At 31.9% G+C, this 16,645-nt stretch overlaps 2 protein-coding genes across 2 annotated transcripts; one reads left to right on the forward strand and one right to left on the reverse strand.

Moving 5' to 3' along the window:
- Window positions 1-6,270: 6,270 nt before the first annotated feature.
- Window positions 6,271-7,505, reverse strand: LOC132733234 (complement C1q-like protein 2). The gene has a single exon (XM_060719834.1). It carries the CDS (start codon window positions 7,417-7,419, stop codon window positions 6,787-6,789), a length of 633 nt encoding a protein of 210 aa, XP_060575817.1. The 5' UTR covers window positions 7,420-7,505; the 3' UTR covers window positions 6,271-6,786.
- Window positions 7,506-12,377: 4,872 nt separating this feature from the next.
- Window positions 12,378-13,609, forward strand: LOC132733235 (heavy metal-binding protein HIP-like). Its single transcript, XM_060719835.1, has one exon. It carries the CDS (start codon window positions 12,486-12,488, stop codon window positions 13,146-13,148), a length of 663 nt encoding a protein of 220 aa, XP_060575818.1. The 5' UTR covers window positions 12,378-12,485; the 3' UTR covers window positions 13,149-13,609.
- Window positions 13,610-16,645: the final 3,036 nt, after the last annotated feature.

A 16,645-nucleotide genomic window follows, 5' to 3' on the forward strand; every position in this document is an offset into this window, starting at 1 on the left:
AAAACATCCAAAACATTTTTTATATTAATTGTAACGCTACATGAGAGCCTTTTTCCTAATCGAAAATATACCAGAGTTTAGCTGTATATACCGTTGTGACAACACGGCCATTATCAAGGCTTTGCGCGAAACGAAACGATACATAATGTAGAATAAAATGCAAGTATTTATGTCTTCAATATCAATACAATAATGTTTACGCATCTTTTCTTTATCATTTATTTTTCTCAATTGATTACAGGAAGTATAAGTGTGTTGTAAACGGTAGTTTTGCCACGATTGGTCAATGTGGAGTAGTTTTCGTCTATCACAATATTCAGATTTCGATTATTCGAACCCATCGATTATTCGAAGTAAATATTCAGTCCCAGGCACTTCGAATAAACGGGGTTGGACTGTATTGTAGCAATAGCTCGTTTTTGTACACCTGAATATTATGATTCATTTTTCAATTATCTGATTCTGGTTTACAAATGAAGATCTGAACAACAACAAGGTGATCTTTTTTCCTACTTTATCATTCTCACCGTATTGTTAATAATTATCTTTGTTCCGCTCTATTGTTTGTTTGCTTTGTTGGTTTTACGGCACATCAACACAGTAAAGGTCATATGGCACCGGAATAGGAAAGATGATTTGGGCTTACATTTGGTCAAATTCGCATCACCTACTTCAGCTAAGAGTTGTTAAGCCTCCGCTTTTCAACCCATTTTGTCGCTTCTTACGATCACACAGGGACAAATGGTGGCTGCAATTCTTAAGCCTCAACGGCCAAAAAGGTAACCCCTTAGCCGCAATGGTCTATTTCTCTCTCTTTCTGTATTCACGTAAGTATTTATATAATAATATATTATGAAAGCTCAAAAGAACTTTTATTCATCCGTTCATACAAGATGTTTGTTAGCACAATTTCGGTTACACAACATAATCGTACTTCTATTAAAGGAACTCCACTGAGGTTTATAAGCCTAAAACATAGTTGTTGTTTTTTTCACATAGATAAACATGAGCACTTTAAACAGAAATATAAATAAAATATAACTAAGAAATATACAAGAAATACATTGAAAATCACATGTTTGTGCTATTCTCAGTCCGATGTTATTGAAAAGCGTTTAAACGCTTTTCCATTTTGGGTCATTTTTCACTATTATAAAAATTATTCTGTAAAAACAGAGCGAGCGATCTGAAATTTTGCACATAAGTTATCAGTATAGATCTACATCAAATGAAGTCATAATCTCAAAAAAATATTTCCAGTCCCGTCATGTCAAAAACCTCAGTGGAGTCCCTTTAATTTTTCATCTTTAAATATATTACATAAAATTTTATATTAACTTTACAATGTACTTTTTGACATTTCATAAACGTTACGGTAAAAGTGCATAAGACAACACACTTATATCAAATTGTAATCATGTATTCAATGCATGAATGAGTTATTTTCAAAAAACAATTTAACAAAGATAATATATAGGAAACTGTTGCATATTTAACTATTTAAACTATGTCCGTTATGTCATATCTGTTTAAATATCAAGCCTGTCTATAATATTCAAAACTCTTCCATGGAACAGCAAAAGAGATTTGTAAAGTTTCACACCTATCAAAAGAAGGACTTAAATCTATCCTTTGCATCTGTAAAGAAAAGTATAGGTAGGAAAAAAGTTTCAATGTAAAGTAATATATGGGCATCTACATTTATTTGTACATGTATATGCCTGCTTAACTGTACTTATATTATAATGTATTTTGGACTAGGCGCCTTTATCTTACTTATTAATTAAAACGATGAGTTAAGTGAAATTCAATTTGGCTGATTAAAAAGAGAAAGCGACTTTTATTGAACGTAGCTCCAAGCCTCAAATAGCCATCGGAAACGGGCACTGAACAGATATAAGGCAAACATCGGGAATAAAAAGGGTGATCAACGAATTAAAATCAAAATGAAACATTGTCAATGATTGTTCAAAATTTTGCCTTTTGAGCCTTGGTGGTCATCTACTTTAACATGTCCTTTTAAAAGTAAAACTGACAAATGATAATGTCTGAAATCACTAGGTCTAAAACTTTGACATATATGGTTTGTACCAAACTTAACAGGTGCGGTCCTACGAAAAGCGCTCATTAAAGAAGGAATTCCATGAATAACTTTAGATGTCATACATGTAGCAAATTATTTTTTTCTTTCAAATATGGAAAATGTATTCCTCCTCGGACTGCTTTTGCGTCCAGCAGAAGTGATGCATATACATCTGTAGTCCGTTTAATTGGGATAATGTCATTGTGTTGTTTTCTTGTTTTTTTTTCTTCAGATTTTGTTGCACATGTGCTCCGCCCAATTTTTTATGTGAGTGAAACAGCAAAAGAACATAAGAGAAAAACGAGATCAACAAGGTAGGGTGACATTCGATTGACGCATCCCCAATACGACCTAGCAAAACAGGACTTATGGCAAACAGCAAAGCAGGACACCAAATAAAAACAGGACTGGCACACGGGTAAAACATGAACGGGGGTGTTAATTTAAATAATTTAGAATAATTTATTACATAAACAGAAAAAGATATTAATTTTATCAAAAGCTACAAAAGTATCGCTAGGGGTTATCTCGAAAAAGTTATTCACATTCTGACTTTGGATTCCGTATTTTTAAGGAAGCGCTTATTTAAACATACTATTTTAACTTATCAGACATATGAAATATTCTCAAACGTTTTTGTTATTTTTCCGCCAGCAAACTGCGGGGTTATATATTCAATCTAAGCTCTTTGAACGCGAGTACATATATATTTCGAGGTCTCCAGGAATAGGAAATTTGACTGTATAATGATAATGCTTAGTACACGTGTTCATAATGCTGTTGTAATGTTTTCAATGTATATGGCAAATAATGCTAAAAGCTTCTTCTAATGACTTTAATACGCAGCCCAAAAATCGACCAAATATGGAGTTTCAAAGGACAATATCTTAGCGACATGGACATTTTCTAAGTAAAACGAAGTATTCTCATTAAAAAATACAAAAAAGAGAAACTGACAAACTCTTATTTTATAATCAATTCAACCGTAATTTGAAATTTGACTACTTTTAAAATAAGACTGTCAAAAATGACAAATCATGTAAGATCATTTACATCGTCATAATAAGATAATTTGAAAATTGAAACTTGTGTAATAAATTCTGCTGTTACATTTTCTTCATGGAGATTTATATCTTTTGATAAAAGTTTCTGCCTTTTGTAATGAAAAAAATGACATCAATGGGACTTCCCTCATTGTACCCATTTTTAAAAGAGTACATATAGGTTACTGTAATGTCAGAAAAATGTAAAAATAAAATCTATATAGATAATGTTAAGAAGGGAAATACATCATGCGTACAAAATTATTCATCAGGATTACCATTTTAAATTCGTACACACATTGAACATGAAACGCGTCTATCCTGATTTGAAAATATCTCATTGGCAACGCCGGTGAGCGGCGACGTCTCTTATGGAATGCTTTTTATTTTGGCCTATGGAAAGAGCTGTTATTATTATCAGTTAATGTCATTTTGTGTTAATTAGTTTTATTTTGATTCGTAAAAATCAAGTAAACAAATATGTTGTTATATTTGTAGTAAAAAGCATGTACATTGTGATATTATTTCACGACATTGCAGGCTCAGTTTAACAGCTTATCCCTGAGCTTTATTGGCAATACTAAAACCGGGATTTCGAATATCGTTGTGGTCTACATTTATGTCGTATTCTTTTTCATTCATTTATACATTTTTAAGATTTTCCTACAAGAAGAACGTTCAACTGCAAATGAGTATTAGGATTGGAAATGGAACTATTGTTAACAATTATCCTGTTGATGTTATCCATATTATGTTTATCTATTGCACAGAATGATTGTTTTTACTAAGTGTACCAGTATCCGAATGTTGAAAGCTGTCCGATTTTCTGCAATTACTGCTGTCACATGACCATCTAACTTTTTATGAATAGTTTATTATGTTTTGTAATGAAATTATTTTATGACAAGAAAAAAACATTAATTTTCTCATTTTCATTTTTGTAAAAATTAGACTGTAAAGATGCATATAGGTCGTCGTCGAAAAGTCTAGCAATTTAAAGGAGGAAAATACAAACTAAGTAATCCTTACAAAATCATGCATCAGGATTACTATTTAAAATGTAGTTTAGGGTAATTGTGTGTTAACATCTGGTATTTGCATGTTATTCAATTTTACTTTCACCCCATCCTCATTGTTTATTTTGTTAAGCATTTTCGTCCATAAAAATAAGAATAAAGTTATAAAGATTTATGTTTTTTTTGTTTGTTTGTTTTGTTTTTTGTTTTGTTTTTTGCTTTTTTGTTTTGTTTTTTGTTTGTTTGTTTTTTCTTTTTTTTTGGGGGGGGGGGGGGAGGAATAAATCACTTTCATTGCTTACGGTTGCATATGCGTATTCGTCTGAGCTCATCTACGTGAAACAGTAAAACATTCTCTCCAATAAAAACTGGTTTTCGTAAGTTTTCCAGTCACGAGGTGTTTTTTATTCGTGCGAATATTGTAACGCGTGAGCATTTCAAGTTAAAAGACTGTGCCTGTATTGACGTCGCAGAAATGTTATCATCATTAACATATAGCTGGCAGAAAATAATCACTGTACTCCTAGACTCCAACCATTCCAATCATTGAAATGAGTAGATACGTTAACTTTTTAAGTAATAATTTTATATAAGCCGTGAAATTGTAATGTGTGGTGTCTGTGTGTGTGTTGTTTTTTTGTTGATGTTGTTATTGTTTTTTGTTGTTGTTTTTTTGTTTTGTTTTTTTGTTGTTGTTTTTTTTTTGGGGGGGGGGGGGGGGGGGGTATATATCTTTGTTATAGTAATAAATCGAACAGCAATATTAAGGTGCTTCGTAAGGTCACAATACTTAAAATGATTTAGTTGTAAATATACGCAATTGTCATTTGAAATAAACGGTTAAAATTGTACCTATTTTGGCATATGCTTATATCAGTTTGCAAGGATGTGACCCGACATTTTGTGGTATGACATTGACAAACGGGATTGTTTTTCTCGCTGATTTTTATTTGGTTTTACCGGGGCGAATCCACCACAATATGCGAGGTTCATGGATCATAGCCAGAATTACTTTAAATCTACTGTACTTATCTTGTTTCATTGATAATATCTGAAAACTGGAAACATCTTTCATAATGACAATAAGTTTGTAATATCGAAACATTACCGTGTTACGTACAATATATTAAGTTGTAACTTTGTAAGCCAAGTTAAACCATGTAGAATTTCTTTTATCATTGCAAAAATGTCTTTATGAAGAGATTTGATGGAAGCAATTTACCCTGATTTCTCTCTTTACCTTTGTTATTGTTATACTTCTGTACAAGGCAATGTAGCTTGACATTCTTAATGGTTGACCACGTAGGACATGCTGAGGCAGAGTTCAACATTTCATCAAGAACTTATTAACATAGTTATCAGCACTATGCCTTGCTATCCATGTATTAAGCTAGGAGCTGTCTATTTCTATTTTACTCATTTCAATTTTTATTTCATTCCGTATTTTTGACGATGATTTTTTTAACTAAAGTATATAATAAAATCGCGGTCTTATTTCAAACACTTGTGTTCTGTTATTTTATTCACTGCCGTCTATTTGTTAAACAATTACGTTCATCTCTTGGAATAAAATTACCTCAGCGGCATTGCGCAGGTCCAGGCGCTGTAAGCTATGCATACAAACATATGTGAACGAAAATCTTTGATTCTAACACTGAAAAGGCAAAGAAAACCCCTTTTCTTTTTTAAATATGAGATTGCTTATGTTGTACTGGCATACATATTTGCTGCATATTGTAATTTTATTTATAAATATAATGGCGCATTTAAGATATAAATTACAACGAAAGATAGTTTCACCTGCTTTGTATACGTAAACCTTGTCGCTGGAATTGTAGTAAAAACTACCCGTTAATAAATTAATCGTTACTGGTTTTATCCCCAAAAATATTAGAAAATGGAACAGGAATGTTGATAGAAGGATATCATAGCCGTTAAGAATGTAAATGGAGATTTCCACATACTGGCAGAAAAGACATGAGTGACGTCACGTATCACATGACACGTCTTTCACTCTATATGTAACTTGTAGATAACAGTATTTTGAGTAATTTCTTTTGAAAACTTTCTTTTGACATATTTTAAGTGATTAAAGATATTTCAAATGACGAGATAAACAACTCCTGAATTCTGTCTACAATAATTGGTTAACATGATACGATGTATTTTATTAGGTAAATATTAATTACGTTTTATTCATATCAGAAGAACTTTGTACAATAGTTAGTTATTATAATGTGTAAAAAGTTTGTTTATGACTTGACAATGAATTTTATATAAGCACACAATAAAATATAGTAGAATATAAAACATTATTTAAAAATGATAAGATGCAATAGTTTCAACTTCTAAAATAAAAAGAACATTTCTGATGGTTTCATCATTTGCATGTCACTCAAACATTACATATTCCGCACAATTGTCTATACAAAAAATATTAAATAAAACAGTTTCATTGCATGCATTGCATTATCGTCAAATCCTGCTTTCCTATTTTATTCACGAAAGTTTTCTAAGTTTATTGTTGTATGTTGAAATAATGTTTCTACTCACGATATAAACACTTGGCGTTTTTCTTTTGATAGTGAAGCATATAAAGATAAAGAAACACGTAGAAGTAAAACGTTTGTTTATAGTTCTGATCTCAGTAAAGTAAAAAGCCGGAAAATGTACTCCATTGATGGTGCACATATAATGGCTTCGATCCCCATGGACCCTTTTTAGCTATGTTGACGATATCTCCAGCGTTTAGTTGAAGAACTGCCATATTGCTTCCCGAACCGAAATATTTACTACCAGAGAACATCAGCATCCTGATTTTCCCATTAACCTCTAGGCAAGTTTCAATTGCTTTTCCATACCCTGCTAGAATATTCGAATAGAAAACGTATGTTCCAGCAACAGGCACTTTAAATTCACTAGTTGAAGGATTATATGCATTGCCAATGTTTGTATCCACATGAGAAAAACGGATCGTGTCCCAGGCCTTAAGATTTTTAATGGATGGCGAAACTCTTGCATGAAAAGCCACTTGTCTTTCCTTTGGAACTTGTCTTTCTTCCAGGGAAACGCGTCTTTCCCTCTCAACACCAATCTCTGCCTTTAGACTTTGTACTTCACTCCGAAGTGATTTAAGCGTACTGAAAATGTCCACGGCAAGTTCATTTTCGGTATTAGGAACTTCAGCACAGACTCCCTTTTGTATTTCTGAGAACGATATCATTAGACAAAAGCCTACTAACGAAAGTTTGAATGTACATGGTATTCTCGAATCCATAGTATCTGCAAACTAATTTTCGTAAATTTTGTTTCAAATCTAGCAACTTCTTTCGCTTAGTATCCTAACTTAACTGAAATTTGATGATAACCCGAAACCTGCTTTTAAAGCTTTGCTGCCTTTTATCATTCAAGTGGAACAAAATAAATAAGGCCATTCGACTTTTATATTTTTGTTGAGCGTCCTTGTTTGCTTGATTTTTCTTCTTTTTTTTTTTCTTTTTATTTTTGTAACGGCGATTTATTCTTTCTGTATATTAAGTATATTTACGTTCGAGAAATAAACAACAACGTAATATTCTCGAACCGACTACTAAAACATTAAAACATCATATCTCTGATTTCTGTTGCTGATTCGTTTTTTGTAATTTCTGGAAGGTCTATTTTACAGCAATATAAAGTCAAAAGTCCTAACCTGACCATACTGACCGTCAGATTTCCGTGATGCGTGGATGTTTTGTACCGGCGATGTGTTCTTTCTGTATATAAATGTATCAATATCCGAATCAAAAACACAAAATTCTCGAGTCAACTGCTAAACCACAATATGTCTAATTTCATTGCGGATCCGGTTTTGTACAAGTTTGGAGAGTCTTCTTTACAGAAATATAAGGCCCAAAGCCTAACCCAACAAAAATGTCCGTGATATTTTCGCGAGGCATGCATTTTCGCTTCTTTTTACCGGCAATTTGTTCTTTCTGTTATCATCGTGTATATACAGTAACGCAGGAATGTGCAAATAACGCTGGAATTGTGCAAAAGTAACGCAGAATTACGCAATTTAGTGGGTAAAACGAGCACCGCTATTAGGAAATGGTCAAATGATTTTTATTGTACACAAAATTGGAAGAAATGAGTTAGCGCATACGGTTGCTGAGACATTATGCTTTAAACTCATTAAAAATATTTCCATTAAAATGTTTATTTTTCAAGATTATTCGTGAAAATGACGACCTGACTAGCGTATTGATAGCGATTTTTAGTCTCGTTGATATCTTTAAATACAATAACGTTCATATTACTTTATGATCTGTTATATTCGGTGTAAATGATACATTTTCCAATCTACTCGTGTCATATAATACTTAATTTAGCAGATAAAACGTAACTGAGACATTTTTTACGAGGTAACGCCGAATTTGTGAACGAAGCACCGAAGCAACGGATGTTTTCTCATTAAAGGTCCCTGAATTCTATTTAACCAGCTTCTTTTTATTGTTATACGACACTTGTAGTTTGACAAATGTCTTAGGTATACAGAATGTGAAACAAATAACGTTTTAAATGTACATATTTATTTAACGAAACACAAAATTCACATACAAAACAGTAACCATGTTGTCTTTCTCACGAATGATCTAAACAAGTAAACATATTGCTTATAAAAATGTTAATGCTTGTTAATGTATAATGTCGTTGCAGCCGTATGCGCTTATTCATTACTTTAAATTTAATTTAGAATAACATTTTTTGGTTCAATATTTACTGTCTTATTCGTTTTGGCAGTGGCGTTGCACAGTTTCGGCGTTACTTTTACGTTATTTCCACATTCCAGCGTTATTGGATATGAACGGTGGTATATAAACTATATCAATCTTCGTTATAAACACAATATTCTCGAGCCAAAAACACCGTTTGTCTGATTCCGTTTGTTGTTGTTGTTGTTTTTTGTTGTTGTTGTTTATTTATACATGCGATTTCTTGAGATTTTCGAGTTGCATGGTCGTTTTGGGGCCTGCGATTGTTTTTTTCTGTAATAATACATTGTAAAGATATACATAAAGTGTAATCCCTCGGGAGCATTAATCACAGCAAAGTAACATGAAAATTGCAGACTGACTCGGTTTGATTGAGTCTTTACATGAAGGATAATGTAAAAGAGTCCCCCTCAAGCCCCATATCACCGATTTGAGCGGTACTCAATGTTCAACACTTAAGAGTGCTAAAATCAATTATCCCGAAGGGAAAAAAGTATAACAATTCTAAAGTGAAGTACTGGAACGACGTTTTTACAGCTGCACTTGATACCTGTTGTTATAAAGTGTAAAATTCTAGATAAAGTGTGATCCCTCAGCACACAATTGCGTGAAAATTGTAACACTTGTCTGGCATTAGATATCATAATGATTATGTTTACAATTAAGTATATGTATCTAAGTGACTTTTTTTAGCTGGTACTAAAATAGTTTTCCACACAGAAAGTTTTACTTCTCCGAATGCAATAAGTCATTGCATCAAGAAAATGTAGTGTAATAATTTGTACGTATCATGTTCTTGCACAAAAATTATATTATAACATGTTTGACTATTGCAGAAATAGGTTTATTTAATATAAAAAGATAGATATGAGAAAATGTATGATGTTTAGATCGTTGACTTCAAACCACTTGCATCTACACGCTGTAGGTTCGAGCTGTCCGAGCATCGTCGGAGACTTCGTGTGAAAAACCATCCAGCAAGCTAGATCTGGTTTCCGTCAAATGCCCTATACTGTGTTGTTGCAACGTAAAACGCAACCAAAGAAAAAATAAAGTGGCCTATTCTTCAGGTAATTACCCCATGCACAAACATTGTGGAACATAATTTACCTGTAACCTTACAATTTAACTGTAACTTTTAGATTTTAAATGAATTCCTCTCTTTTAACGGACGGTGAATAGATGTTATCGTGAAAAAAACATTCTTTATTATAAAATTGTTGCTAGCTTGCATAATAATTGTAAGCTTCCTTTCAATCATTCATGACCTGAAATACCGTATCCGTTTCCCCACCATGTTTTAAATAAGAATTGATGATGTTGGTGATTTTTGTGGGATTATATTTGATTTATAAACAGGATGCGCTTTTTTTCTTTTGTTGATGCTTGGTTATTGGATATTCTGAGTGTCAAAATAAATTTGAAATTCAATACCACAGCTGCATAAGTAAAGAAACTTTAAATTTAGTATATTGAAACTCTAAAAATGTGAAATATATCATTTATGCTTCATGATTAAATGGTGTAATTTTATAGAAAATTGGGTAAAATGTCATTTTTTAAATTCTATGTTACAAAAAGATGACAGCAAAGATATATTTCTTACTCCTTTCACGAAGTAAACTAGGTAAGTTCATTGTGAATCAAGAATTTTAAACAAGTTTGTATGTCATTTACTGTTTGTCATGTTTTAATCGACTGCCTAACATCCAAACATTTTGTTATTGTAGTACAATAAGTTCGTTACACTTAGCTCGTATACACCGTATACATACGGTACTATGATGTGGCAATTTTTTTTTTTCATGAAGCAGTTTCTTATGATTTCCAAATTTTAAAATATTCAAAAAGCTTAAACCTTATCAAATTGAATGCATTTTAAATGGCGCCGAATGATTTTGGAGCATTTTGCACACAATCGCAATACCAGCTGACTACATTGGATAATCATGATTTCGGTGAACTATTGTCTGTAACGGACAGCTTGTTTGGTTAGCTGAAAATATAAGAAAAGTCTAAAGGCTAAACAAAATTTGTATAAATGGTTTTTACCTTCTTGTATTTCGTTATTTTATGCTAAAATGACTTTTCCATTTGTATTTAGAAATTTTTTTTTTCATTGGGAAATGGAATGTGCTGAATTCCTATATTTCTTCAAAGGATTTGTATAAAAACTTGGGGAGTGAAGCAAACCATAAAATTTTAAAAGGGGAAATATAGAAAATATAAATTTTTTTGATTTCTTATCTACTTTTGGTAGCATAATGCATTTTAAGAAAATTTTTGGAACAATTATTGAATGAAATAACGGGGATTGGAAAACCTTTTGTTTTTATGATTGTAAAAATTTACATGTCTATAATTATACAAAAAAAGGTCTTAACTTTGGTTTTCAACGAAGGGTTTCCCTTTTAGTTCTTTAAAAAAATTTTTGGATTTTTTGTATTCTTTCCCCTTGTTATTTTTAATAAAAAAGGAAAACAAATTTTTTCCAAAGTTTTACCAGGTGATATCCCGGAATAAACCATTGTATGGTCCAATCTTGTTTATAATATTAAGCTTGGTTAACTTTACATTTTCCGAGTATAAATAAGATCCATATCCTAACTATTGTACTCCAATATGCCTGGTGTTTTTTTTTTTCTTTTTGAGTCCACATAAGTCAAAAACAACACTGTTGTTTTCCATATAATCTTGTCTTCATTTTTAAATGCATAATTGCTCGCAGTTCATGTCACAGTTCCGGCAAATATTGTAGTTTTGCGTTCAGTAGAAATGAATGTTGTATAATGCCAGTTAATGAACTAATACGTGTTCTGTACTTTATCAATCACATTATTATTATATGTTATTGTCTTTCCAGATTATTGAGTCTTATACAATGAGTGTTCAGGACTGGATAACATAAAGAAAATATATGACAGTGAAAGGGAAGTTAAAGATGTTGCTCTTTGGCTCTTTCCATTATGACAGACAAGATAACGCACAGTCTGTAATTTTCAATCAGTTTTTGATAATTTTCCGTTGCTTTTAAGTGACCTGCTATTTATAGAATTATAGAGATCCTGTCTGATATCCTCTTCCGTTTTTGCTTTTTACCTTGTTTTAGTTGACATGGACCTTCTTTATAAAGTGCATATAGTATAATTAAACTTCCTCATTATCGATAATGAATCGTCAATGGTTGAGAGGCTACAAAAGCAACAACAGCTGCAGAAGAAGAAGAAGAGGAAGTGCCCGCAGCAGTTTCTATCGCATCGGCACTAAAATGAAATTAAATGGATCAGATGCTTTGAAGATTGTTTTTCTTAAAGGAAAACCATTTAACTATTTGGACTGGATGCACTGCGACATTATTGTTTTAACACTACCGTAAATATACTTCCTTGTTTTTATCAGATAAATGTTCAGATTATGTATAGATAATGTTTTAGAATAAAAATTATCCTTATTTGGTTCATAGAAAAGGTGAGAATTTTACTGCCTGTTTCGAGTGGTCTTCAAAATTCTCACTAACATAAAGGTTCCAACCAAGGCAGGCAAGTATTTGAACAAAATTTGTGAAATATATATACACATTATAAATAAAATGACACATTTTGCATCCAGAATTTGGTGTTTAGGTTTTTGCCTAATATTTTTGTCGGTTATACAAACTAGAGTCATTGCGGTTGCTTTTAACAAAGAGGAGGTAAATCCTCTAGACATATTCAACCAGATTCAAATAATTCGGGATGAAGTAGATAGCCTAAGGACTGAGCTCGGTGTTGAGAGGGACAGGCGTATTTCTTTGGAAAAAGCTTTAGGTAACATGCGTTCTGATTGTGAAGACAGTGGACCAGCTACTAATGAACAACAAGTAGCTTTTTATGCATCGGTATCGCCATCCATTACCGAAATTCAGCCTTGGGAAACGGTCGTTTTTTCTCAGGTGGTTACCAACGAAAGAGGAGCATACAATTCTTCAACGGGGGAATTTAAAGCACCTGTTAATGGAACATACGCTTTCTATTCAAATATTCTGTCAGATTGGGGAAAGTACATTGAAACTTGTTTAAAAGTAAATGGAGAGATCAGGATGTATATGTATTCCGGTAGTCAATATCGTGGTTCAGGCAGTAATATGGCATTGCTGAAACTGAAGGTTGGAGATATTGTCAACATTGTAAAACATGGATCCGGGGGATTGACGCCTTTTTATATACACCGTCGGTGGAGTACATTCTCAGGCTTTTTACTTGTCTCCGACTAGAGCCTCTTTGGATACCGATCTACATAATTTTATCACTAAATGAAAAAACTAAGTTATTGTGCATATAAGCATTGTTACAGCATATAACAACAAAAATAGGACCTTTCGTGAATTGAAATTTGGAATTCTCTTCAAAAACCAAAAAAGAAATAAGACATGTGCCTTTTTTTCATTTTCTTTTCTTTCTTTCTTTTTTTTGTTGTTGTTGTTGTTGCTTTTTAACTCTATAAAAACTGTTGATTTTTGTTTTAATTTTGAGTTCATTTCAAATCTTCATATCAAAGTAAATTTTTCAATATATATGTATAAATTTCCATTAATTTAACCATTCAGTAATAATAAAACAAATTAAGAATTACCGTGCCGTTGCTAAATATCCATCCGTTTTAGTTTGTTTTTCTTACGTTTAATGATATAATGTAAATATCACCGATAATGAAAATAAAACTTAAAGAATTCTACCTAGCTATCTAATTTATTATTTCATTATTCAGATCGACCGCTCTGCCCCATAGGAAAAAGCATCAGATTTGTTTCATAGGGTTGTTGGTTTGGTCATCCGGCGAGGTGATATTTCTATGTTAAAATTTGTCTTTGTTAATTCCGAGATCATGCAGGATTTGTAGCCGATCGGTTATGGAGAAAAAATAATAATAGCTGTCTTGATACGAAGTATGACTAAACTTACCGGCCTTACAAAATGCATATACTGTATACAATGTATATGTCAAACAATAGGCTCAGTCAAACTGAATATGCAACGTTTTCAAGTCCCCGTAATATGATGTTTCAAACACTTACTAAGTTTTTTTTTCGGCCGAAGGCCATCTCATTTCACCTTGGCTTCCGCTAAAATAAACAGTAAAGAAATGAATATAGGCAGAATTTTTATTGGTCATTTTAATACTTATAGCCTTTTCGATTGATACTTTAGAAGAGCTTCCGTTATATGTAGAGGTCTGTTCGATTGCGTGATGGCAAGAAGTGTTTGGAAATAGATATAAATCAGAATAAATATAAAACACAATAATGATATTTTTAGATGTTTCTAACAGCTTTTCAATAATATATGAAATATATGCAGATCGCTTTTTTGATACTTTTTCGTTCGGTTTGGTTTCTTTTCTAAGCTGTTCTAGTCATTATATTCTATTCTCCGAACCGGGCATAAGACAATTGAAAACGAACTTGCGACTAATTTACAGTTGCAAACTTCTCCATGGAATTAGTGTAAAATATCTACTAAATCTTTGTTTTATTATAGAAATCCTATTCAAATCAAATTCTATTTTGATTAAAATCAAATAATAGAAGGAATATTGTTAAAATCTAAAATGACAATTAATGGGGAAAACATTGCGGGTAAAACTGAACTGAAATAAAACAATTGAGGACGAATAAAATGTTCTGTCTGCGGTTAGCAGGGCTAGAAAGTGGGCTTATCATATCCCAATTTTAAAAAAGTTTGATTTCAAACCGAGTATCTTTTTTAAAGGGATATTCTTTTTTAAAACTGTTAAAATTACCCCATTTTAAATTTTCTAAAGTCCGCTAAAAAGAAAAAAGGTAGATATTTTTTAATTTTTTCTACGTCATTTTTTAATAATATGTACAACCTTTTCCTTGTTTTAATATGTACAAAAGTAAAGTACCTACTGTTGAAGGGGGAAGCAAGGTAATGATGCTGGAAAAAATAGTTTTCCCGCTTTGTCATTTGTAGGTTGTTAAAAAAATTTTAAAAACTTTTTTAATTTTCAAAAAATTTGGGAAAACCAAAAGACCCCCCCCAAATTTGGAAATTTTTTTCTTTTTTACTTGTGTTTGATTTTGAATTTCTTTAGTCTGCTTTACCTATGTTTCGCAATGTTATAAATCTTTGTTATACATGTATATACAAAGGTTCAAGCTATCATCTATTTACAAAAAACCTGAATTGCATAGACATTCAAGATACGGTACAGTGATTTCGATCATACACTGCAAATACCCATCCGAACATTAAAGTGGATTGGTCTATAATGGAAGATATGTAATACCACAGATAATTATGTTGATCGTTTTTACTAACATATGTTAAATATAACCAAAAAAAAATATATATAGATTTTACGGTGAGTATGGTAAGTTTGAGATACATGGTCCGATATGACATATATTATAAAAGCTATATATAGCAAAAATTCAATTGTTTTAGAACAAAATATTATTATTATTCATATAATTGTTCAAACTAAATCACTTTAGAATTATAAAACTATTATATAAACATTTTGTTTTTCAGAAATATTTCATAAGAATATCAAATTGATATAAATGTACATTGTATTTCTATGTTTTTTTATCAAAATTTGAAATGTCGTATGAAAATGTGCCAATTATAGACCAATCCACTTTAATAACAAGAAAATAAACTAAAGTATTCATTCGCGTACCAACAACAGGAAGTTTAGAACGGCGAAACATTGTAAAAAAAAATTCAATTTCACGTAATCGGAAAATCTAACTCGAGTTAGAAGAAAAATGATCTGTTTTGGGAGGATTTTTTTGAATGATTATTGCACAATGAAGGTTGAATGCCAATTTACCCTTTCAATTCACTTTTCTAAAATTAAATTACTAATTTTTTTTTTTGCAACTGTTTTTGACCCATGCAAAGCTAAGTTTTGGTGAGATTTCGCAACAAAAATATCTTTTAACAAGAGTTGATTTTGTAAGTAATGTCAGATTAATAAGTTATTAGATTCATTATAAATGTTGCATAGTTGGTACAGCTGCATAAACTGGACAGTCTGATTTCTTTTTGCAGCTTGTGTCAAACTCCAATAGAATTATTTTGTTAAAACCATGTTAAATGACCTTTATTTCATACCACTTTTTTATACGCCCCGTTAAAAACGGATTGCGTATTATAGGCACGACGGGCACGGCGTCTCATTTTGTCCGGAGCGTACTTTCCTACACGCAATCGGGGAGCAATTTTTAATGGAATTCATAATAATAGTTTACCACTATGAGAAGCTGTTGTCGCCACAGGAAACCAGTCTCTATGTCACAAGGTCTATGACAAAATTTGAGGGTAATTAAAAAATCGCTTGTCCAGGCAAAACTTCTACTTGCTTATTAGGGATTTTTATAAAAATGTTTCACCATGTGTGCAATGCAAAAAATCTGCAAAATTCCAGTGCCTGAAATCATGTTTTTTAGGTTAATATATGCAATGTCAAGGTCAGCTAAGATTTGCTTAAAATATAGAGATTCGTCCTGAGCATATCTCTTCCGCATTTTGGGATTCTAATCAAAAACTTCATGAAATGTTTACCACTATCAAAGGCAGTGTCACGTGCATGAACCAGGTATCTAGGTTAAAGGTTAAAGTCACTCTTAGAGGTCATTGAAAAATGCTTGCTTCGGATCCGAACTTCTAACATTTATTTGGGGGTTTTTAAAGTTACTTGACACAAAAAGTTCCCAATGTGGGGGTATATAATGCGCAAAAT

The sequence above is a fragment of the Ruditapes philippinarum genome, unplaced genomic scaffold, assembly GCF_026571515.1.
Source record: "Ruditapes philippinarum isolate M1 unplaced genomic scaffold, ASM2657151v2 ctg6530_1_1_1_1, whole genome shotgun sequence".
NCBI classification, from domain to species: Eukaryota; Metazoa; Mollusca; class Bivalvia; order Venerida; family Veneridae; genus Ruditapes; species Ruditapes philippinarum.

What these genes read in the sequence shown, in the direction of transcription:
- LOC132733235 (XM_060719835.1), top strand. Translation starts at nt 12,486, where the DNA reads ATGACACATTTTGCATCCAGAATTTGGTGTTTAGGTTTTTGCCTAATA.
- LOC132733234 (XM_060719834.1), bottom strand. Translation starts at nt 7,419, where the DNA reads ATGGATTCGAGAATACCATGTACATTCAAACTTTCGTTAGTAGGCTTT.